Genomic DNA, 26,657 nt, shown 5'->3' with positions numbered 1-26,657 from the left:
GTGTACTTTTTACTTTTTAGTGAATTTATATGAATAAAAATAATTTCTTTAAATTTTTTATTTTTATTTATAATCTATAAATATTCTGTAAAATAGACAATGTCTGAAAATGCTCAAATTTGTTACAATATTCTTGTATGTGCAAATAAAAAATTTATCATTTAGTTAATCATAAGTTTCAATTCAGTGTTAAACAAAATTTATTGCATTTAAACAGAACTCTTACCTTCATTTAAAACTGGAAAGTATCTTTGCAAAATTCTATTAACAAACTGATTTAAGTTATCACAACTTTTTAAATAATTTTGAAGAGCTGCATTAGGGAATGGAATTTTAAGAATTGGTGCAAGGTATCCAAATACTAATGCATCTGCTGAACATGGCCTGAAAGTATCTAAATTATTGTTTTCTTTAGTCTCCGGCCCGAATTAAAAATAATTTGTATGTATTTATATGCGAAATTATACCCCGACTTATGCGAATTCAACTTACGCGGTTATCGCTCGGTCCCACCTATCGCGTAAGTTTGGGGTATGACTATATTGTTATAATTCTAAAAATTTAAATAAGAAAAAGAAAGAGAATGAAAAATAACCCTGAAAGTAAAGTATATATAATGATAAAGATAAGTTAAACAAGCAGAATAATAACAAAAATGTGGTTAAGAAGACAAAATATGAAAGCTGAACTACAACTTTGGAGAAAATTAATAATAGTTAAAAATGTAAAATTTAGAGAATTCCTTTAAAATTTAGCTTAAATCACATTATTATTAAGTTATACGAGGGTTGTTCAAAAAGTATCGGACCTTTGGTCGGCAAAAATACATTTATTGGTTTTGAGGTACAAAACCCTAATCCCCTTCAAAGTAGTTTCCTTGGTAGTGTATACACTTCTTCCAGCACTCCTGCCATTGCTGGAAACACTGCTGGAACACAGTTTTTGGAATGACCATCAGCCAGTCCGTCGCATTCTGCACGATGTCTTCTCTCGACTCAAATTGGGTTCCTTTTAGCGGCATTTTCAGCTTGGGAAATAGCCAAAAGTCACAGGAAGCCATATCGGGAGAGTACGGAGCATGACGAACCACAGGAATGTTGTGTTTAGTGACAAAAGTCTGAATTAGATGCACAGAATGGGCGGGTGCATTATCACGATGGAGCTGCCAAGCTTTGGTCGACCACAGATCCGGTTGTTTGCGTCGCACAGCATCACAAAGACAACGAAGGATCTCCTGGTAGTACTCCTTTGCAATGGTTTGGCCTTGTGGTGTGTACTCACCATACACCACCCCACGGGAGTCGAAAAAAATTGTCAACATGATCTTGATATTGCTGCAGACCTGCCGTGCTTCTTTTGGCCTTGAGGATCATCCCGAAAGCCTGCTGAATCTTGCAAATGGTTTCTGCTTGGGTATTGCCAAGGTTTTTGGCAAAATTTGATGCAATATCGCTGCTCACATTGTTCAGTCATTTTCCAACTTAGTGGAATCCAATGAGCTCTCACTACATGTCCTCACTCATAGGCCGACTGCCAGCGACTGACGCTTCCTACAGGCGGGAAAAAATTCAGGACTATTATTCATGCATGACTGTCCCCTCCACAACTCCACCAAAAGAGACCTCCTGTGCATCATTGGTTTACACGGGAAAAATAAAGGTCCGATACTTTTTGAACTGCCCTTGTATTAAGGTTAAATAAATTAATCATCATCAAAATTTGCCTAAAAGTAAGTAATTATGCCTTTATTTAGTATATAGTAAATTATAAATTAATTTTAACTATAGATTGGATAAGGAACCTACCTGAAATGTCCACTGATCCTTCTAGAGTTACACAGCATTACTTCTAAAGGCCTACCATAGGCTCTTAGAACTGATGATTGTAACTCTTGATTTAGGCATACCATTGGAACATTTTCTTATTGGTTTATGTTAAAAATTTTAAATTTAGAATGTTGGTTGTGTGTTAGATTTGCTAATTTATTTGAATTCTTTTTTTTCCTAACTGAAGAAGACCTAGGAATAAGTTGAAAATGTTTTTAATATATTAAACTCATTGCTGGATATCAATAAGGTGTTTATAGTATCTCACAACTAGCTGGTCCATGATCATTTCAAATATGTAATTACAATAGAAAGTGTGAAGTCATATGAATTCTGTCACAGTCAGATATTGAAACAAATGGGTTAAATTTTGAATTTGAGATTGAAAGAATCATGAATGGATGGTGTGTGTGTGTGTGGAAGGAAGGCACAAAAGTGGGTACATAAATTTGGAATAAAGGTGAATTCATTTTTATGAATAAGTCATTTGTTGAGACATTCATATACTGTATGTCTGGTCAAAACTGTACAAAAAATAGTTCCTTGATGTTCCTTTGATGCTGATACCAATTCTGAAAGTAAAGTTCATTGTCCCAAGAACAATCACTGAGCAATTCACTGTAAAGTTTACTCAAGGGACTCAAAGACAGTGTTAAAATATACATGCACTTTAAAGATTATTTGATGAAATTGGAAGGAGTTGGAGGTAATGGAGAAAATAAAAAGTATCCAAAGGCAATATGCAATAAGCAGAGCAGAAAATGGAATCAGAGTATGAGCTTTGTGTCCCAAGAACATGGTTTTAGATTGGGTTCCTCAATCTGACATTCCAATTTGTTTCAAACCCTCACAACTTGATTGGCCCCTTATCTGTTTCCAGGTGAAATTAGAAACTTTCTCAGGCCATTGGAAAAACTTGGTGTCAAGTTAATTGTCAATGCAGAATTCAATCTCAACTAGGTATGTTTATTGATCTTAGGATCCTTAGTATTTTAAATCAGCCTGTGTGTATCTCTTTCCTTGACATTTATTCAATACAGTTTGAAGTTGAATAAATTTGTCAGGAAATTAACAATTCAAGAAAATTTCACCCACTTTCCAATTAACTTAAATGCTAGTCCAAGAAGAATTTCGATAATTCAGTGTTTCATACATAAAACTAAATAGAAAATGAAAAGTTATTTGAAAAAATTTAAAGAAATGCTTTTTACTCACATAAATGCACTAAAAAGTAAAAAACAATTTTTTCAGCTTTCACAGTATTTGTGGTAGTATGCAACCAAAAATAGAAGCATGGAGTGTTCATGTTTAGAAATATTCTTAGTTATACTTTCTATCAATTTTTATGGGCTTCCCATGAGTACCCCAAGCTTTTATTTTTGATTATAATACCAAGAATACTGTAAAAGATGAAAAAAAGTGTACTTTTTACTTTTTAGTGAATTTATATGAATAAAAATAATTTCTTTAAATTTTTTATTTTTATTTATAATCTATAAATATTCTGTAAAATAGACAATGTCTGAAAATGCTCAAATTTGTTACAATATTCTTGTATGTGCAAATAAAAAATTTATCATTTAGTTAATCATAAGTTTCAATTCAGTGTTAAACAAAATTTATTGCATTTAAACAGAACTCTTACCTTCATTTAAAACTGGAAAGTATCTTTGCAAAATTCTATTAACAAACTGATTTAAGTTATCACAACTTTTTAAATAATTTTGAAGAGCTGCATTAGGGAATGGAATTTTAAGAATTGGTGCAAGGTATCCAAATACTAATGCATCTGCTGAACATGGCCTGAAAGTATAAAGTATTTTGAGCATAAAATTTAAATATAATAAAATATTTTAATAGAATTTTCAAAACTATGAATAATTATACATATTATTACAATTAAATAAATATTAATTTATTTATCTTAAGTCACTAATGTAAGCACTAATTTAACAGGCTAAATTATAGAAATTGTAAGTTTATTCTGTTTTAATAATCTAACATTAGATATCATTTAAAATAAATGTATAAATTTTAAATTTTATCTTGATACTGATTCTTCCTTAGGCCAATATGCCAATTTGGTAAGAAAGCTTGCTAAAATATTGTTCTTAATTCACCGGATTACAGGTTCAAAGCTAAGATATGTAAATTTTTAGAAATGGATGTTTGTATTTATATTTATACCAAGAACTAAACAATCTAAACTTCATGCAATGTTTAAATAAATCATAAATATTGGAGGTTTCCAGAAGGATGACTGGATATTTGGATGGATTTTGGCAGTTGAGTTCAATTTCTTCATATATAGTACATTATAAAAGAAAGAATATTATCTGTTCTAATCAAATAAAACAAATTACAGTCGGCCCCCTATAACACTGTTGATTTTTTTGTTTATATGAATTCCATGTTGTATGAGTCACTTAGATTTTACAAATATGTGTGCCGGGTTGTGAACGGCTCACATATTTCTAAAATCTAAGTGACTCGTACAACATGAAATTCATATAAAACAGAAAAATCAACTGTGTTATAGGGGGTCGACTGTAATCACAAAATTTCCTAATATAAACATTTTCAAATCCCTTGTGTTTGCTTATCTTTTGAATTCCATTCAAAATCATTTTCTTCTTTTAAATTCTCTCCTCCAAACATGGAAAATCATAATCTTCACCATAATGTTAAAGAGTTACAACTGTACATATAAATTTTAAAGTTATTTTTAAAAATTCCAAGCACTAACATCTGTGAGATTTTCTACCAGACTATTTAGACAATACACAAATTAATGATTACATGAATTTGAATTTATCATTAGAATAGCTTATTAACAACTTTAATAAGTAGTTAATTTTGGCTAATTAATTAATCATTTAGAAATATTTTAAAAACCAAAATTTTTTAAATATCTGTTTGTGCTGGTAAAAGGATAAAGTCAAATTGAAATTTGACTTAACCCTTTAACCTGCTATTTTTGGTAATACCAACACTCCTGAGAATTTCTACTACTTGTTAACTTTATTGTAATTAATCTGTTGCCAGGCTTTACCAAGCAAAAACTAAATCTGTCAGTAAAAAGGTTAATTTTGAACAAACTTTTTTAAACATATTTTTATTGAAGTTACATAAATAAAGCTCATTTTCAAAATATGAATTTGTAGATTTGTTGTATTAATTATCTTAGTCAGGCTTGATTTATTCACAATTAAATTCAAGAATTGTATAAAAATACAATTTGGTTATCAATAACCTGATAAACTAAAAAAGTTAAATGCCTAAAAATCATGAACTAAGTTGACTATTACAGTTGTAGCTAAAACTATAGCTATAGTCCCCCGATGGAAGCTAAGCTAAAGTTTCAGCTATAATGTGAATAGTTTCATAATTTTTCAAACATTTGATTTTTAATTAACTGATAAAAAGTGGCATAGAAACCTATTTTCTTATTATTTTCAATGTACAAAAATTTTCATTGCATTTGAAATTGTTTAAAACTATTTTTTACATCAGATTATTTGATATTTTATATTGGAAATGCCATAACTAGCTTATTGAGATGTAAACTGAACCTAAATATTTCAATTACACAGTGTAATCCTTTTGTGAATAAATTTAATCTATAGTTTACGTAATTGTTGTTGTTAGTAAATGTTATAGATAGATTTAATTTGTTGAATGTAAATGAAACTTTTTCATTCAACATTATCTATCAATGAAATTTCTACAAATCAATCTAAATCTCAGTAATGAATTTTGTATTCTATAATATGATTTAAGCAATATATTAGGTATTGAGTGAAGAAATGTATTCTTGAAGTTCTCTGTTGGTATTTTTCATTTATTCACATTTAAAATTATTACCTTTTCCCAAAAAAAAATTCATTTTCACCTAATCTTTCTGAAAGTAAAGTCATGCATTCTTCTGCTTTCTTATATATCTGAAATAAAAAGGAAATAGCATTTGGATAATTCAAACATATAACATGAAAGTGTGTTTAAAATATCATAATTATACAAAATAAATAAAAATTATGTTGAAATGAGAATGATCTATCTACTGTGGTTAATCAGTTTAATTAATGGATTTTAACGGTATTGAAATTTGAACAATGCAAACTTTTCAGCCCTGATTCTAAATTCAACTGTCGATACCTGAGAATGACCCATTAACTGGGCTGAAAACATTTGCATTATTCAAGTTTCACCACTAGTTATAGGTGCAATTAATTAAGTTATAAGATGTAATATTTATAAAATAAATAATTATAAATTAGTTTTAAAATAAAAATATGTTGACATAGTTATATGTAAAAATCAATGATTATTATTTAAAGTTATAAAAAGTTTCAACTTTTATCATCAAATTTATTGTAATGCTTATAAGTTACATTCATTTATAAGCATGAATGTTCATGACTCAGTCAGATCTCGAAGGTAGCTAATTAGTGAAGAACAGTGTCTGATGTATTTGGACCAAAATACTTGTGAAAATTCTTGAGCATCCAACTCAGACTGAAACCCAAGTCACACAATTATAATAAAATTAAATAATTTAGAAAATTCTGGAAGAAAAGAATCAGAGCAGAACTTGAACCTGAAACTGCCACTTACCATGTGGATATGTTGCCAGTTATGCTAATCAAGCCTCCAGTCTGATACTTGTTACATATGTACTGTACATTGGGTTTGTAGATGTTGGTTTATGTATCCTAATCACTATGAGAAATTCACTATTAATTGTATTTATGGGATTTCTGAGATAGTAGCAATCTTCTAAAACAATGGATGTGAATTCTCTTTGGAATTAAACATCCTGTGATCCACAATGTAGAAAATAGCTTTATAAGGTATAATTTTCTCATAATAGTGTAATGACTAAGATTTAGTAAAGGCATTGATTATTGTTCACAAGAATTGATGCAGATGTTTGACTTTATTGAATTTTATTGTGAATTTCTATTTGGAGAATTATTTGCAGCCATAAAGTATTTATTTATTCAACAAAATAAAACCTTTTTAGCTAAGGTCATACAAGTATTAATTATATCTGTATAAATAATACTGTATAATAAGATTATTCAATTTACATATTTACTTACTTGCGTCTCTCTTTGTTCTTCATTAATATTTTCATAATTTTGAAGGGAATGAATTGTTTTAATTGCTTTACGTTGCACGTGTCCAGGAACAAAGTAATTGAATGGGAAAGGAAGTATTTTTGCATACCATGGTCTTGTCACTTCTGTATAATTCTGTTCATCTATCCATGAGATATATAACTACAATTTAAAACAAAACTCAAAGCATTAGTTCAATAATAATATCCTACATTATTTGAAAAATTAAATATTTTTTCACTTACTAATGCAGGATATAATGAATTTTTTAACAGTGAAGAATATGCTATAATATCTGAGCATTGTTTTTGTGATAAATCAAAATCTGCACAATAATTCTGAAAGTTTTTGTTAATTATATTAATTATTTAAAATTTTTAAATAATTTTGAAGAGCTGCATTAGGGAATGGAATTTAAAAATGTATAAAATATACAAGTATGCTTTTCTCAAAATATATATTCCTAATGATTTTTCAATTGATAGATTTGTTAACATGAGACAACATTGTATTAAAATNTAATATAACAAATATCATTTATTGAAGATAAAAGTCATCCCTGCAACTTTTATACTTATATTGCGATTCATTATAGATATTATTTTCAAATTATAATTTAATGCCTGCAAAATCAATATTCATTTTGACAAATAAAAGTAATATAATGAAGCAAACACAAGACTAGGAATCCATAATTAAAGATTTTAGAATAACTTTTCATTATAAAAAAACTTTAATTAAGTTTTATTAATAAAAAATTATATTTATCAATATAAATTTTACTTACACTGATTAATCCACTTCCGAAAGCATACAATACCATAGCAGAAGCAGCAAAAGCTCCAGATAATATAATATCTCTCCACTTGTGAGGAAAATCCTGACTCGTTTCATTTTTTGATTTGCTGTTTGTATTCTCTAAAAAGTAATAAATATTTCTTAAAAGGAATAAAGTAAGTTTAAAAAAACAAATTAAATGTATCATCAAATATGTATAATACTATTCAAAAATATGCAATAAATNATATTTTAAAAACCAAAATTTTTTAAATATCTGTTTGTGCTGGTAAAAGGATAAAGTCAAATTGAAATTTGACTTAACCCTTTAACCTGCTATTTTTGGTAATACCAACACTCCTGAGAATTTCTACTACTTGTTAACTTTATTGTAATTAATCTGTTGCCAGGCTTTACCAAGCAAAAACTAAATCTGTCAGTAAAAAGGTTAATTTTGAACAAACTTTTTTAAACATATTTTTATTGAAGTTACATAAATAAAGCTCATTTTCAAAATATGAATTTGTAGATTTGTTGTATTAATTATCTTAGTCAGGCTTGATTTATTCACAATTAAATTCAAGAATTGTATAAAAATACAATTTGGTTATCAATAACCTGATAAACTAAAAAAGTTAAATGCCTAAAAATCATGAACTAAGTTGACTATTACAGTTGTAGCTAAAACTATAGCTATAGTCCCCCGATGGAAGCTAAGCTAAAGTTTCAGCTATAATGTGAATAGTTTCATAATTTTTCAAACATTTGATTTTTAATTAACTGATAAAAAGTGGCATAGAAACCTATTTTCTTATTATTTTCAATGTACAAAAATTTTCATTGCATTTGAAATTGTTTAAAACTATTTTTTACATCAGATTATTTGATATTTTATATTGGAAATGCCATAACTAGCTTATTGAGATGTAAACTGAACCTAAATATTTCAATTACACAGTGTAATCCTTTTGTGAATAAATTTAATCTATAGTTTACGTAATTGTTGTTGTTAGTAAATGTTATAGATAGATTTAATTTGTTGAATGTAAATGAAACTTTTTCATTCAACATTATCTATCAATGAAATTTCTACAAATCAATCTAAATCTCAGTAATGAATTTTGTATTCTATAATATGATTTAAGCAATATATTAGGTATTGAGTGAAGAAATGTATTCTTGAAGTTCTCTGTTGGTATTTTTCATTTATTCACATTTAAAATTATTACCTTTTCCCAAAAAAAAATTCATTTTCACCTAATCTTTCTGAAAGTAAAGTCATGCATTCTTCTGCTTTCTTATATATCTGAAATAAAAAGGAAATAGCATTTGGATAATTCAAACATATAACATGAAAGTGTGTTTAAAATATCATAATTATACAAAATAAATAAAAATTATGTTGAAATGAGAATGATCTATCTACTGTGGTTAATCAGTTTAATTAATGGATTTTAACGGTATTGAAATTTGAACAATGCAAACTTTTCAGCCCTGATTCTAAATTCAACTGTCGATACCTGAGAATGACCCATTAACTGGGCTGAAAACATTTGCATTATTCAAGTTTCACCACTAGTTATAGGTGCAATTAATTAAGTTATAAGATGTAATATTTATAAAATAAATAATTATAAATTAGTTTTAAAATAAAAATATGTTGACATAGTTATATGTAAAAATCAATGATTATTATTTAAAGTTATAAAAAGTTTCAACTTTTATCATCAAATTTATTGTAATGCTTATAAGTTACATTCATTTATAAGCATGAATGTTCATGACTCAGTCAGATCTCGAAGGTAGCTAATTAGTGAAGAACAGTGTCTGATGTATTTGGACCAAAATACTTGTGAAAATTCTTGAGCATCCAACTCAGACTGAAACCCAAGTCACACAATTATAATAAAATTAAATAATTTAGAAAATTCTGGAAGAAAAGAATCAGAGCAGAACTTGAACCTGAAACTGCCACTTACCATGTGGATATGTTGCCAGTTATGCTAATCAAGCCTCCAGTCTGATACTTGTTACATATGTACTGTACATTGGGTTTGTAGATGTTGGTTTATGTATCCTAATCACTATGAGAAATTCACTATTAATGGTATTTATGGGATTTCTGAGATAGTAGCAATCTTCTAAAACAATGGATGTGAATTCTCTTTGGAATTAAACATCCTGTGATCCACAATGTAGAAAATAGCTTTATAAGGTATAATTTTCTCATAATAGTGTAATGACTAAGATTTAGTAAAGGCATTGATTATTGTTCACAAGAATTGATGCAGATGTTTGACTTTATTGAATTTTATTGTGAATTTCTATTTGGAGAATTATTTGCAGCCATAAAGTATTTATTTATTCAACAAAATAAAACCTTTTTAGCTAAGGTCATACAAGTATTAATTATATCTGTATAAATAATACTGTATAATAAGATTATTCAATTTACATATTTACTTACTTGTGTCTCTCTTTGTTCTTCATTAATATTTTCATAATTTTGAAGGGAATGAATTGTTTTAATTGCTTTACGTTGCACGTGTCCAGGAACAAAGTAATTGAATGGGAAAGGAAGTATTTTTGCATACCATGGTCTTGTCACTTCTGTATAATTCTGTTCATCTATCCATGAGATATATAACTACAATTTAAAACAAAACTCAAAGCATTAGTTCAATAATAATATCCTACATTATTTGAAAAATTAAATATTTTTTCACTTACTAATGCAGGATATAATGAATTTTTTAACAGTGAAGAATATGCTATAATATCTGAGCATTGTTTTTGTGATAAATCAAAATCTGCACAATAATTCTGAAAGTTTTTGTTAATTATATTAATTATTTAAAATTTTTAAATAATATTTACATAATGTAATATTATTACCTGCTTTCTCAGATGTGCAATAATATCTTTAAATTTTGTTAATTTAATATTTAATCCATGAGTGAAATATGGCAATTCATCTAAAAGACATAAATATTATTAAATTTCAAACAAAATTTTGTAATTATTTTCAAATTTTAAATATAATTAGTTTAACTAAAATCAATAAAAGATCATTTAAGAAAATAAAATTTTAAAACAATTTGTTATCTCAGAGATATATAACTATATTATATGTAAAAAAGTTTTCAAATAATTTTATATAAAATTAAATTTTAAATAAAAGTTTCAAAGGTTTGCTAACTGACTGACACTATATGACAATAGTAGACTAACACTATACCACTATACCACACACCACAAGCATCTGACTGATTTATGTCAGTCAGATGGCTGTGTGGTATAGTGTTAGTCTACTATTGTGGAATCCATCTTCAAAAGTCATCCAGATCTTTACAATTTACAATGGACAATATTCATTTGGATGTTGTCCCTTATACCTTACCAATTTTGAGACTAATCAGAAATGATCAGAAATAAGATAATTTTCATTCATAATAAGCAAAATTAGCTGACTTCATGGCATTATTAAGTATTTTGTCTTTAGAATCTGTTGTTAATTTATAGAAAATTTTGATAAAATAAAATAGTTAATAAAATAGAAATAAAACAGAACACAAAATGAGGATATATGATTTGTTATAAATCAAATTTTAATGTGTAAGTTTAATTTAATTAAGTCAAATTTGCTTTTAATAATGTAATATTTTTGGAGTCCTTTAATTTAGAGTTTTTTTTAGCAAGTTTGGCTTAAATTAAGGACAATTTATTTGAGTCTTAAAATAAGGAGTCAATGCAAAATTTAAATTAAGTTCATTATTACTTATATATTTATGTGATTTACAAATATTGAGATAAAAATTACATAATTCTTTTGAAAATTTATATTTTTTATAAAGATTGTTAATTTATATAAACTTATTTATTATTGCAGTGGATACTAAAGATTATTTAAATAAATAATCTTTAGTATCCACTGCAATATCAGAATTGAATAATTCCAAACATTATAAATTTCTTCAAAGTGCATTTGTGAAAAATTCAGTCATGTGAATAAAAATTGAAAATAAACAGTAACTGTTCCCAGCATGTTTTTTCAAAGAGATACATCTGTATTCAACTTCAAATGTGTAGTTTAGTAATTTTTTTATTACAAAAGTATAGCCTTACAAGCTTATTCTTAACAGTTCATTAGATTCACTACTTTATTTGTATACTTACACTGTTGTTCTAGTTTACACTAATATTTTATTACAAAAATACAGTATCATTACATTTTCTTTGTTGTCTATTGCATACTAAGCAAAATGCAGTTCTTATATAACTCCTAATAATAGTAGTAGTATAAACAAACTTATTTGTTATGTTATTGTTTACAAACATATTCTTTAATGACCTCATTAAGTATTTGTTATTAAGGTAATTAAAGTTTGTAATATTTCATATCATGTTAAAAGCAGTTCAATTTTTTGCAGTGTTTAAGTGTGTTATTGGCAAAATAGATTAGAGTTATTTGGATGAACCAGGAACAAATTTCTCCCAAAAGAAATAATGGAAAATACTTCCTGATAGTCAAATTGTTTTCATGAATATATCAGTTCAGAGAATAGAAAAATTATTGGATTTTAACTAATTTTTCCATCAGTCATTTTAGCAATTTAATATTCTACAGTCTTTCTAACTGAAAAGCTTTTATACATTGAACATAATAAATTTAAAAGTCAATGATTTCATTTTATAAATGTGTCTTAAAAACAAATAAAAACTTCAGTTTTAATGGATGAATACATATACTTATACTCTATGTAAAGACAATACCCAAATCAATACTCAAAAGCTCACAAATTAAATTTAAATTTTATTGTATGAAATTTTAAATTTTATATATAAAAACATTAATATTTTACTGATGTTTTTATATTTAATTACTCTATTTCTAAATCACTTAGATTTAGCTTATTAATGCTTAATTTTCAAATTGCATATACCATTACTTATAAATTTAAATCAAACTAACTCCATTTATAAAAAAGCAACCAATACAAAATTCTTATCTTCAATAACATTAGGGATATTCATTATAAGAGTGTCAATGCTATGAAAATTGTATTGAATTTGAACAAAAACATTTCCATGGTGTTAAAAAAAATGTATCCATTGGCTCTACTAACGGGTATCTAGCCAATAGATTAAAATAACCTCAGGGATAACAGCAAAATCATGGAGAGACAATATTAATTCAGTATGCCTTCAATACTGACTACATCAGAGCCTTAGAATTCCTGAGATATTCAAAGCACCAAAGAAAGAAAAATGTATCAATTTCAAGGATTCTAATTGTTATTAGCAGCTTGACTGTCATTTTATGATAATCCCAGATAATGCATAAACATGACGGCCAAATATGATTGTAATATTAACTTTTGTAGAGAATTAATATGATGTTTAGTTTATTAACTTTAATATCTGTAAAATCTTAAATATTTAGATATGTAGAAGTTGTGTTTAAATGCCTTCCAAAGATTTTTGAATATGGTTAATTCATTGTGGAATGTCTTTGTATTCCCCAAAATATAACATAAGAACTTCATGTTATATTATATTTTAGACTTGATATTGGCCTATAAATTAGGCCAAAAGCATTTGTGTTTATTAAATTTTTATTCCAAAAGAAGTAAAAGGTTGTTATTTGTGCTTAGAAATATTTCTAATTTTTGTTGTTTCTTAATTTTAGTTAATAATATAATGTTGTAGCAACAATCTTATTTAAGTAATTTTAAAAATTTAAATAAATGTCACTTATAACCAGTTAAAAGAACAAAAAAATTATCATTTTTATTTGATTAAAATTTATATTTTAATTTTTAGTTGCATAAACAATTTTGTTAATAATACAATCTATTATCATCATGGAAATGTTTTTTGTTTTAGTTGATACAATCTCCACACCAAGGAACTTCTCGGAGATGGACATCATAACCTGAAAATATTTCAACATTTTCTTTAATTTTTGCTGAATTTACGAAGAATTTATCTTCATTAAAGCATCTTTCATATTTCTTTTAGAGAAGTTTTATAAAGATGAAAGTTTTATAAAGATAATATTATTAAAAAAATATTTAATAATATAAACAATTTTGCATGAAACACCTTAAACAGTTTTTGTCAGACAATAAATTTAATTATAGATGTCTTTGGTAATATATTAAAATGCATAGAAAATGCAATTAAAAAATAAAATTATTTACAGCACACTTGATTTATTCCTTTACTTCTTGTTATTTTAACTGGAGCACCAGAAAATTTACAGTAAGCCTGTAATAAAAGAAAATTATTGTTAATAAAGTTTAAAAACTTAAATAAAAATATTGTAATTATTAATATACGTTGTTAAAGAATTTAAAATAAATGAATAAATCACAAATTAATTTCAAATTTAAATTTTAAAAAATGCATTTTTTGCATGTTTAGAGTTTGGAGTTTGACTTTTAAACTAAAATGAATATAACAACATTAAAAATGTTAAATAATGCATATAAATATTTAATTTTCCCAAATAAAACCAAATTTCTGTAATATAAATTTGAAGGAAGCTAAATACAAAGAACACAAAATTCAGCATTTAAAACATTTTTAAAAGAAATTAAATCAGCAAACACAGGGAAAAAGTAATTTTTTAAATGCCAAAATAAAATAATTCCATTCTGTATCAAAAAAGGCTACAATAAAATATAAAAAATACCTATTTTCCGAATTTAATTCTTTTTAATACATGTTTTCATGTTACATTTTTTTCCTATTCTTGTAAATATTTATCACTATTAGAATGTGCTATTCAAATATATAAAATTTTAAAAACAGCCTTTGCAATCTCATTAATTAATGTAAAATGTAAAAAGCAACAATAGAGCAAATATTTGCCCACAAGTTATAAAGTGTTACCTTATTACTATACTATTGGCAAAAACCATCTCAGAAGTACTTTTATTTAAATAGAACAAATATTTTTGTTCCAAATGTTATATTTTTCACCTGAGTTAGTATCATTTAATTGTTAGCATTATTGTTTTAAAGATAATTAACTGTTACCAAGATCATCAGAAAGAAAAGATCAGGATTTTTTCCTGGGCCCAGAGAAATCTTAGGACATGTACAGTTCCTACTCCTATAAAACAAATGTTAGTAAAAATAAAATGTTTGAGACTTCTTTTTATCAATAAAGAATCATTAACAATATAAAAGCTGTCAAGTGTGTGTGCATTCCTTATAACTACTGCAATTTTTGTCCAACCAGATGAAATTTTGGTTATATTTGTGTAATGTTCTGAGAGAAAGTACAGACTACTTATTTTTGCAGAAATATTAGATATAGAATAAACATTTTATCAATTTGAGATTGGTGATTGCACTTATGTTGCAATGACATCAGTGACCTCATTTAGTTCATGGTTGATGATGGAATTTCCCTTAAGTTGCATTTTTAAATATTTTAGTAAATGGCATATTTTAAACTTACTTCATTAAATTTAAAATTTAAACTTTAAAAATAAATAGATGCATCATAACAAATTTTTTTAAAAATCTTTCCATAGTGACCACATGAATTCTATTATCCAATTGGAAGTAACAATCTAACAAGCTCATTATTGGAAACATTTTAAAAGACAATGGAGTGTTTACTCAGAATGTGGTGTATAAAGTAATTTTATAAACAAAGATTAAAAAATTTTTTTTAATATAAAGGCCATAATCTATTTGTGTGTGTGTGTGTGTGTGTGTGTGTGTGTAAGTGAATTCTCTATAACTCTCACTATTTTTGTCCATTTCAGTTGAAATTTTGTTTTGTTGCTCTTTATGTTACAATAGATAGTATAAACTACTTAATTTGTAGAAATATTAACAACTTTTCTTGAATTTCTTGAAATCTCTAATCTCAATTCTTCAATCTCTACTTTCTCATAAAAAGTATTATGTCATGCTTGATGGGGAAATTTCTAGTTCTGTATATTTCATTTGTAAAAAAAAAAAAAAGCTGGTAAAGGGCAAAATGGACTTTTATCCTGGACTCTACACTAGTTCTTGGCAGCTCTGACTAACATTATCTCTTAACTTTTGCTAAAAATTTAATGAAGATGCTATAAGTGCAGGCTATATACTGTATACAGTGGTGCATCCAGAGAGGTGAGGCCAAGGGACCTTGGCTCCCTGCAAAGGAAAAGGAAAACAAACACTAGAAAATTTTCCAAAAATCTTTTCTTAATTGAAATTCTTAATTCTTTTTCATTCATTTTTATTGTAGACTTCACATTAGAAAATATCAGGTACAGTGAAGTAGAGAAAATGATAAAATATTAGCATCATCAAAGTTAACTCCGTTTTTCTTCATGACTTTTAATAAAATTAATAAAAATTAGATTTGAAAAGAAAATAATAGCGACAGTTTTAATTCTTTCTGTTTTAAATTCAAATTTATTTAGTAAAATTTTCAGTTTTCACTTATAGTAAATATAGCTCAAGAATTGAATATTAGAATTAAATAAAATCTGCTCACCATAACTTGAAGGCAAACTGGATCAACACTTGGTAATCCCCAATTTCCCTCTAAAATCAACAGATCCATTCTTATACTTGTCAAAATACAATCCAAAAACAGATCATCAGTTTATTATTATTCAATCTTTCGCCATGTGACATTCAGCGTTTAAACAGCAACGCCATCTAACAGGTGTTCTTTCAATAGTTTTATTTCAGAATTTAAATTGTCTGTATCAAAAAAATAGATATTATATAATATTATTTCTAAATGGAAATTAATATTTATGTTTATTTATTAAATATTAATAAATAAGTTAAAATTATTTCTATTGTTTTAGACATGTTATCTAAAATTAACTCATTACGGCTATCAAACCACCATATTTAGTCCATTGTAACTTGCTGTGTTTTATCACGTGCGACTAAATATCCATATGGCACAACGCGCTGATTGGTCAGCTGAATGACGTCAACCCACTGAAGTATAGATATTAGTGTTGCAACGAATAAGTATATTCGGCCTCAGGCCGAATACCGAATATTCGGCCAGGAGCGTGGCCGAATAGCCGAATATTCGGGCAAACTATTCGGCTCGATTAATGCACGTACGAAAATTGGCGCGCAAACCGCATTATCGCAATGATCCTTCTCTCTATTGGCCCGCTGTCACTACGTTTCACCAATCGCGTTAATTCTTGACAGTTGTAGCGGACAGACAAGAGCGTCATGGAAGTATGTGATAAATGATGATATCAAACGTGGATAACAGTAAACTGCTCGACTTGTTCGATTATGTTATCAACTCAATTTCTTATTTATTTTCACATTTTCACTTCTCGGTCTTTCTCTGTTCTTTTTCCGTTATTTACACGTGAAGGACGTAAAAATGTGAAAATAAATATGAAATTCAGTTGATAACATAATCGAACAAGTTGAGGCAGTTTATTTGCACGAAATTCGCGCCCGTCAATGCCAAACAATTATTGTCATAGACTTCGGAAAGCTAAATGCTTGTAATGAAAGTCACTTAACGTGCACGGGCGAAAGCCTGGGACCGTTCGGGCTACCAAGCTGTCTCGAATCTGTGAAATCATAACTGTGACATATACCGACGTCCTATCTGTCTCTTTTCTCCGTTATCACCATGCTATCAGTCACGTAATTATAAAATGGAAAAACTATGACGGAAAAGTGACAAATCGAAAGTATCGTGAGCACATATAATGATGTATGCATAGGCATACGTGGACTAGAGAGATAGAGGAAAAAGAAAGAGAAGAAGGATAGGCAGGGTCAGACCCTCAGATGTGTGACGATTCTCGAACGAATAGGTGTGTACAGTACGTCTGCTGATCCTTGTAATTGTAAACTGTGAATACATGTGACTAATATTATTTTCTTTTTTATTTTGTGCATGTTATAAGTTATAAACAAATATAAACAAACAACACTAACCCAATAACATTAAATCTAAATACCAAAATGATTCATTTACTGTGGTTTTGTTATTTCTTACTCCTGTTTTTAGGTATTCGGCCGAATAGCGAAAAATAGGCCGAATACCGAATAGTAACCGAATATTCGTTACATCACTAATAGATGTATTAGAAAGGTTGCTGCGCAAGTTTAAACGTTACTTGTACAGTACACGGTTTACGTCAGTGTTTTTCAACCTTTTTAAATACGCGACCCCTTTACAAGTTAAAAAATTCTGGCGACTCCCTAGGGCCATATTAAAACTGTATCAGTGATTTAAAAAATTATGTATTTAATTTTCTTTCTGTTGAGAGAAATTACTGTTGACTAAAATGAGAATTTAAGGAGAATCGACAATAACTTAAGACACGTATAGTATGTTACTTCCTTCTTATAATAACAATGCGTTCGGAGTGCTGTTAACCCTTTTTTTTGTATGAGGGTTTTTCACTTCAACTTTTCTACAGGCGACACCCATCATTCGGACCTAAATGTCAATCAAAGAACCAACTGTACTGTATAATAAACAGGTACAGCCTTCTCGCTGAAATTGTAGTTTTTTTAATGTAGTGTAGGACCTACAAACACTTGTCTTTTTCATTTACCCGCGACCTCCAGGGAGTCGCGACCCACAGGTTGAAAAACACTGGTTTACGTTTTAACTCCAAGAGAAAATGGTTGCGGCGCACGTTCACATCACGTGACTCAATGAACGTCGCGCATTGACTCAAGGGAAATTTGTTGAAAAAAATGGCGGATACATTTAACATCGAGCGTTACCAGCGAAGGTAAATAAACAAATAAACTATTTTAAAGTATTTATTGGATGTTTAATAACACCAAATAATTATTTTTAATTAGCGTGGTGTCTCCTACCGTACGATAGGACTACCTCATACCTTTGGAAGTAGTGGCTTATGTAAATTCGTAAAAATTATTTTTTAGAAAATTTACAAACGTATTACGTGTTGATGGTAGAAGATGCCGTGGAAGAACAAACCTAACTTAACTCTTTCTTTCCCGATCAATTTTTAATTAATTATAATTAAACATAAAAAATACTTAAAACTGAAAAAAAACGAAAGAAATGCGTTAATTTTGACGGAAAAGCTTCAAAGTTTAACTTCCTTTGTCTCGCCTTTCTGTGAAATTTGACACCGATGAGTCATTGTTTACACAGCTGGATGACCTTGAGAACAGCTGGAGTCTGATTTCTCGGAACATTCCATAGACGTCTCGGGAGGACAAGGGTTTAAAGTAGGGTGAATATTAGCTGGCCGTATATTTTTAAATATTTTTAAAAAATTAAAATTTTAATTGCGATTTCCGACCCCCCTAATTAATTAAACGTATATATAATAAAATCTATTAATTAAAAAAATTAAAAAACTATTGGAGGTCGTTTTTGACATCAGAAAGTAGCTTTAAATAACTTTACCGAAGGAAAATCCATGCGCTAGAACTTTAGAACGATGAATTAAATTTGATAAAAAAAATCCCATTAAAAAATAATTAAGCCTTAATCGAGCCTTATCAAAGGCTAATTAAAATCGCGATAAAATTTTTTCGCGCGGGTAAAAATTTTTGAAAAATTTGGAGACTTAAAAAACATTCCAAAAATTGAAAAAAAAATTCACGAGTTAATTCGTCAATGGGAATGAAGGGTAATTAATAGGCTATTATGAAGGCAAATATACGTAAATTCTATAGGCACTTCGTATCATTTGCTAAAAAATTAAATAATTAAATCATTTCTGGATTAAAATCGTCTGTTTCTTTACAATATTATTTGTAAATGCTTAGATAATCATTATTTTAATAAAATAGGTCATAATTTTAACCCCAAACACAAAAAATGAAGTTTAAACCGATCTTCTACTCTCCATGCTAGACGTAGCGAATGCCATTATCGACCGTCTAGAATTGCCGGATGGCGGCGCTCGACCGTCCGCCGTTCGCGTTTTGGGCTGAATACGACGGCTGCAACCTCTATTGTCTATATATATAAAATTGCTTGTCCTGACTGACTGACTGAATGACTCACTGATTCATCATCGCCCAGAGCAAACCGCTGGACCTAGAGGTGAAATTTGGTACACAGTTAGGGTACGCCATGAAAACGCTCACTAAGAAGGGATTTTTAGAATTTCCCCCGCGGGGGGTGAGGGAGAGCATTAAGGCTTAACCGGAATAACGGCTTCTACTGTACTATTTTAGATGCTGTTGAAATACTGAATATAAATGGGATTTGCTTGCAAAATCCACGCGGGCAAAGCCGCTGGTAACAGCTAGTTTTGGCATATATTCGTTTTGTTATGGACCAAGAAATCCACGAAGAACTGCTCTTTGCGAGAATTTTGACAACAGACACTAAAGGCGAATCAATATATAATTTTTTGAGAGATTATTTCATGGAAAAAGCGATTCCTTTATCTAATATAATCAGATGGAGCACCGGCCATATATTAGCGAGATATTCCAGAAAATTTCCAGAATATTTTGATTGGAGAAAATTGTGGTAAATTTCCCTCTTATTAGAGTTATTGAAAGGTCTCATCTACTAGGTGGGGATAAGACTACTACTACCACAACAGTCGATGTAACAGCGAAAGCAAGTGCAGCACGTGGGGCCGTCCAGATACGACGTAAACCTGGTTCCTTTTTCTTTAAACTCGGATAACTTTTCCGTAGTTAACCTAAATTCATCATACTCGGGAAAAACATGAACCAGCTCTCCGGCTTTATATTCCAAAAATATTACCCAAAAATGTCAAAATACTTTTTTGTAATTAAGCGTCAAAGAGGCAAAAGTTGACATTTTGGTTTTTTGATTATTTTTTATTTCAGGGTTAATTATATTTTCCAGAAGTTATTTTATGCATATGCCAGGATTCCACTGAGCATTTTGACACCAAAATCATCAAAATCTAACGTGGAAATGTTTTTTAAAACTCCGAAACGAAACCGCAAAAGTCATCACAGAAGCCTGAGCTCACTTACTGCTAGCCCGGGCAATTATTTTCCTCTTCTAATTAATGTTTTCCTTTAGCAGGAACAACAGCCATACATGATTGCTTGAATGTATTCAATAAAAAAAATTCAACTAAAATTTAGTACATATTTTATAATTATTATTGCGTTTATAACTTTACTTTGTATTTTGATACAAATAATGCTATTTGCTGCATATACTGTCTTTTAGTGTGAACATGTTGCATTTTCAGAAGAAACAGTTTTAGTGAAATTGAAAAGTACAGTACAGTCGACCTCCTATAACACGGTAGATACGTTCCGCTTTTTATGAAATTCATGTTCTACGAGTCCTTAAATACATGAGCCAATCACAGCCCGGCACGTATGCAGTTTACGGACTATGGCTGTTTGAAAGGTTTGCTTCCATAAAATTAATCGATTCTAGACTAATTTGACTCAACATTTCCAAAACACGTATAATTTTTTGGGAATAATCCATATAAACTATGGTATGAACAAAAAATTGTAGGATTACTTATCGAGTGCGCACCGTTCGAAGACGCCATTGCTTAAACTTGTTTTCGTCGCGGAGCGGCTCATCGAACGGCGGGCGTGTGTTTCCTGATAAGTTATTTTTCTGCGAAAAATTCGCTGAACTTTGGAGACATCATTAATATAAATATAATTTTTGTGGCCGTTAAAAAATAATAAATGGTTTTTAGTAGGCCCGCTGCTCATTTAAACTCAACAGTTTGTGTAATATCCGCTATTAGTCTAGGTTTGACCAATCCTGTCGCGACACGAGTTGGCGATGACGTTTCACCGTGTTATACGGGTTTCCTTTAGCGTGTTATACGAACACGTTTGCAATTTTTTCGCCGTGTTATAGGGGTCTACTGTATTTCGTTTCAAAAAGAAATTCAATAGCAACGATATTTTAAAATGTATTGATTCGAATGCTTTTAAAATTTGGTGAAAAAAATAACGCGATATAACGAAGGTCTACCGCATATCAATGCCCTTATAAACACATCAATATTTTAATAAAACTTGAGAAATGAAGTCTAACCAGTAAATCAAAAGTCGTTTCATGCGGTGAGCTTATTAATTAACGCAATCAGGACAGTAGCATCTACCGTGTTTCCCCAAAATTAAGACATCCGCAGAAAATAAGACCTAGCACAGATTTTGCTGAATTGCGAAATATAAGACCTCCCCCTGAAAGTAAGACCTAGCGAAGTTTTTTTTAGTCGTAACGGTCATCGACAGATGGTTGAATGTGGCCGTTGGCTTTTTGAAAGTACAGCCACTGATTGGTCAGCAGACAATTACGCCACACGGCATGATTTGCATAAGATTATACATCTACATTTTATAAAGAAAGAAAAATGTGTATTTGGTTTATAAAAAAAATTAATAAGATGATTTTAAATTACAGATAAGAATGTAGCTAAATCAAATAGTTATATTTTCGATTTAATTTATCCAGGTTTTAAATAGATATTTCTTTAAAACTGTTAAAGCTAATATCTCAAATACTATATAGAGATAGAGTTATCATACTGCTACTGGTAACAAAAATAACTTCTATCATCAGAATGCAATCTTCTGTCATTTTAAGTAGCATTGCGATAAGTCTCTGTTATCTCTATCTAGTATTTGAGATATTAGTTTCAACAATTTTCAAGACAAAAAGCTCTTTTATAATGTTTAAAACTTATAATGCTACATATTGTGAATGAAAGTTTTGTACATAATGTTCTTGTATAATATATCTGTTTATTAAGTAGATAAAATAAGTAAATAAATTTGCATTTTGCTGTTTTGTTTTATTACATATGTATGACAATTAAGAAAACCATAGCTTATCCTCTGATACATTTAAATGGGAGGGATGAGCTTGATGGGAGGGATGAGGGGAGCAAATTTTCAATATTTGGCTTCAATTCAGTGAGCTGTAACCCTAAATCTCCTAGATCGGTAATTTTTAATCGTTTTTTTGTAAGAAGATTGGCAATTGCGCTGAAACCCCTTTCTACCAGGTATAAAGATGGAAAAAGCTATCAAAAACTTTCTCGCGATAGTCCATAATGCAGGATAAGTAATAGGTATGTCTCTCGGAAGCGAAAATTGCTGATATTCCTTTCTAAACTGTACTTTAATTCTACTGGAGAGCATAGCGCGAGGACCAGTATATCTCTCGACTCTGGTTTTATCCATGAAGAAATATCTAACTCAGTGCCGGCCCGAGGCAAGTTTTAGGATGGAGCGAGATCCTACTATGGCGCCCCCTTGGTTGCCCCTAATTTATACCCTTTAATTTTCTTTAATACTGAGGCGCCCCCTAAAACTTAGCGCCTGGAACGGCTGCTCCGTTCGCTCTATGGTAGGGCCGACTCTGATCTAACTGGAGCGGCAGTGTTCAGTTGTTCCTAGCGTAATATTTAAAGCCGGAAGTGAATTCTCTGTAGAACATACCGCCATAGGAGAAAGTTTGTTTTTCTTTTGAACTCGACGTTGGAATAGTCATAGGAACTTTAGTCGCATTTTCTATAATATATTTCACTCGTATATCTCTCGCTTCTGGTAAAATCTTCAATCTCACTTTTTTTTTCAATTTCTACTTAGCCAATCTTGATGAAATTTTTTTTATTCGACGCGGAACATGATTATAAAAAAAGTATTTATTTGGAATTATAGTCAGGCCTTTACTAGTAGTACTTTGTTTTTGCTCTGATTTCCCAATCCGGAAGTTTCTGTGTTACGCGGATGTTGAGTTACATCTTATTAAAAATCTTTTGATCTGATGCGGTTCAGCCGAACTATATCATATTGAAAAATATCCTTGAAATTGCCGAGCGCCGACAGAACTATACCGTACGTCATCGTCTTAGGTCTTGATATAATGTCACAATCATTAATCAAAACAAAATAGATATCCAAACAAAACATCTGAGATGTATTGATAAAAAATTATGACAATATGGATGTCAATCAAACTCTTAGGAATTTTTCTTTGGTAAAGATAAGCTTGGCGTTTCGAAGCCGTACCCACAAAACTATCTGTATTAAAAAAAATAAAGTGGTTTGTGAGGTCCCGGAAGGAAGTCAACCTGAAGGTCCAAATATGGACTATCAATCGAGAAATAAAATAAAATCTCCTTTTCAACTCGAAAGGGAGAAATTAAAGATCTCGATTAAACAATGGAAGTTTTTTTTTCTGAATTATTTAAACAATAGAAAAGACTAAAGTCGAGGGAAGCATGGCTGGAGAGGGATCGTATTTAGTCACGAAACTGGCCTTTCCCGCGCTTTCCGATCGGTTTCGAATTGTCACCAGGTGACGAGTCGGGACCAATGAAAAGGCGGCTTTAGGGGAAAACTTATAAAACTGCGAGTTTCAAGGACGGAAAGTTCTTGGTTCATAATGCTCCTTCTGGATTTTGTGCTCCTGTCCTTCAACAACGAAGGCTTGTTCGACATCCTAGGATTCGTTTCCGCTATCCTGTCCCGTCAAGATTCGCCCAGATACACCTGGTCATCTCGGCAAGTTGTGCTATGCGCCCCGGGGCCGTCGCTCTCCACATCATCTTCACCGGAAGAAACGAAACGATCGTCGGAACATTTGCACTTGTTTCCCACCTTTGGATAAGCATTACGCCTCAGTATATGAAGAGTTGTAAGGAAATTTATATATCTATTAAACAATTTTAAATGGTAAACTTGTCTCCGTGAGTCTTTCCACGCCCACACGACTGTCGTGACACTTTCCACCCAATCGGCTAATCTCACAGTTTCTCAGCAGTATAAGGTGTGTTTGTCATAATATTTAAGGAGTACGATCTGAGTATGTGTTGAAGTGGAAAATTTTCAAGAAAAAACTTGACTGACATCCATATTGTCATTTACTTAGCGCTAATTTTGTACATTTATCTTTATTGCTGACAATATACAAGAATGATTCAAACGACCAAGATAAAATAAATTTATTTTTAAGCTGTAGAGGGTGAGCATCCAGTGCAAAATCGAATCGAATTTAAATTAAAAATTGTTCGTTTAAAGGAATCAGACCTATGTTATAGGACTTATATATAGTTAAATATAATGTATATAACAAATTATAGTAGAATGTTACAGGAATTACTGCAGTTGATGTTTTCTGCTGAAAACCACGAAGAAAAAGATTTATTAATTAAGAAAAATTGTCGAACTTTACGAATATAATAGTGAATACTATGGCGATTCTGTAGAATTTCAAATGATGGAAGAATATGTCCTTTGGTCTAAGACTCTAAGGTACTAAAATGTTACGAATGGAATATCAAGGACAGTAATTTAGTCTCTAACATTCTTCATAAAGTTTATCGTGACTCTGGCTATCCTCTGCTGATTTTACTATATAAAAATAATCATTCGATTGTTTTCGATACTTTATAAATTAAGCAAATTCGTGTAGATTTCTATGGCAAGGTCATCGACTAGTCGATTGCAGTTTTACTTACACCAACGTCGTATTCCATTCGTGTCAATACTAATGATGCCACGAATAGTGATTTTGCCAAATACCGAATATTCGGCTACGCTCTCGGCCGAAGCGTCGAATATTCGGCGGCCGAATGTTCGACAGAATATGTGTACATTTCGCGGGTGACAGGTTACGACCTGTCTCATTGCGGTGGGTGCGGTAGTGACTCCGCGGGCGCATTTGTTTTATTTGCGAGTAGCTTGTGTCACGACATGCATTATTTGTTCGTTGTTACATCAAATTGTGTTACTAATAGTCCTTATTACTAAAAAATATTACTGTTTGTATCACTTTATATGAAAACTGTTTGTCTACATCGGACGGCAGATCTTTACAAGTGGTGGTCAGCAAACGCAAAACAGTACCCAAGCCTGACAGAATTCACTAAGATTTATCTATTGTCTCCCGGCAGTAGTGTATATAGTGAGAGGCTATTTTCAGAACCAGGTATAGTTTGAGGAAAAGCGCAATAGTTTGCTATCAACAAATGCTGAATAAATTGTTTTCATTCATCACAATTTACCACTAATAGACTTTAAGTATTAAATGTAATCATTTGAATTTGTGATTAAAACAAATACGTTTTTGAGTAATATGTGCGTTTTTTTTTTCATGATTTGGTATTCGGCCGAATAGTATGCAACATTCGGCCGAATACCGAATATTAAAAAAAGTAGCCGAATAGGCCGAATACCGAATAGTAGCCGAATATTCGTGGCATATCTAGTCAATACGCTGTTAAATGTACTAATCCCAAGTTGTTGCTGTTACTCCTTCGATATAGAGTCCTATTGGGTGATATCGAAGAATATGAAATCTATAGATTGGATCTAATTAAATATTTCTTAAAAATTATACTAAACTGGATAGAATCGGCAACAGAAATCACAATACAAAAAATAAACGAGTTTGGGCAATTCAAGACCTGTTACACTATTTGTGAATATTGATGAGAGCACTTCCTTCAATTACGTTCAAAGAACTGGCGAAAGATTTCGTGTTACCAATAACGATCGTTTAAATACGACCATTTGCAACTTTATAGTAGAGGAATTAAGTGATTTTTTGTTTTTCCGTTTGGTGCGTACACGAATAAATCAGAAGATTTTTCGACGCGTGAGCCGGCCACATACAGTTGTCCATGCGAGAAGCACGGATTCTCCAAATCTAGCCCACACACTTGCAGCGATTGTCAGAAGTGCGACATTCCCCATTTTTATATATTTTTTAATCCTTTACAATTTTAATTATTTAATTGCTTCTTCCTCTCTTCCTTGGCGTGTTGTGAAATTTCTGATAGTTGGATAATAAACCGTTTTATTGTAATTTGTCTTTTTAAATTATTTTGAGTCGATATTAAAATTTGGAAAAGGGGGGATACCTAGATCGGTAAAATACGCGAATTTCTTCCTACAACTTCGGTTGTTGTTCGGGGTACAGTTAAGGTTTTAACGAAGCTCGAGCGAATAC

General features: G+C 30.0%; 1 protein-coding gene across 1 annotated transcript; it reads right to left on the bottom strand.

Moving 5' to 3' along the window:
• Positions 1 to 3,370: 3,370 nt before the first annotated feature.
• LOC111626648 (metaxin-1-like) lies at positions 3,371 to 16,339 on the bottom strand. The gene is made up of 7 exons (XM_023370100.1): positions 16,230 to 16,339; positions 13,927 to 13,993; positions 10,619 to 10,698; positions 10,454 to 10,546; positions 10,191 to 10,370; positions 8,953 to 9,029; positions 3,371 to 3,629 (listed from the first exon to the last, which is right to left on the bottom strand). The coding sequence occupies exons 1-7, from the start codon at positions 16,296 to 16,298 to the stop codon at positions 3,455 to 3,457; spliced, it is 741 nt and encodes a 246-aa protein (XP_023225868.1). The 5' UTR covers positions 16,299 to 16,339; the 3' UTR covers positions 3,371 to 3,454.
• Between the last annotated feature and the right edge of the window lie 10,318 nt (positions 16,340 to 26,657).

Source organism: Centruroides sculpturatus, unplaced genomic scaffold, assembly GCF_000671375.1.
Source record: "Centruroides sculpturatus isolate CEXI.00-Female unplaced genomic scaffold, Cexi_2.0 scaffold342, whole genome shotgun sequence".
Classification (NCBI taxonomy): domain Eukaryota; kingdom Metazoa; phylum Arthropoda; class Arachnida; order Scorpiones; family Buthidae; genus Centruroides; species Centruroides sculpturatus.
Note: the sequence above shows the minus strand (reverse complement) of the source record. Positions and strands in the feature narration are given on the sequence as shown.

Bases quoted from the DNA above. Each gene is read 5' to 3' on its own strand.
- LOC111626648 (XM_023370100.1), bottom strand. From the start codon at position 16,298: ATGGATCTGTTGATTTTAGAGGGAAATTGGGGATTACCAAGTGTTGAT. The intron at 13,994-16,229 runs GTGAGCAGATTT...CTTTTATTACAG, and splicing joins CAGTTTGCCTTCAAGTTATG to GCTTACTGTAAATTTTCTGG. The intron at 3,630-8,952 runs GTAATAATTTTA...TTATACTTTCAG, and splicing joins GAATTTTTTTTTGGGAAAAG to GCCATGTTCAGCAGATGCAT.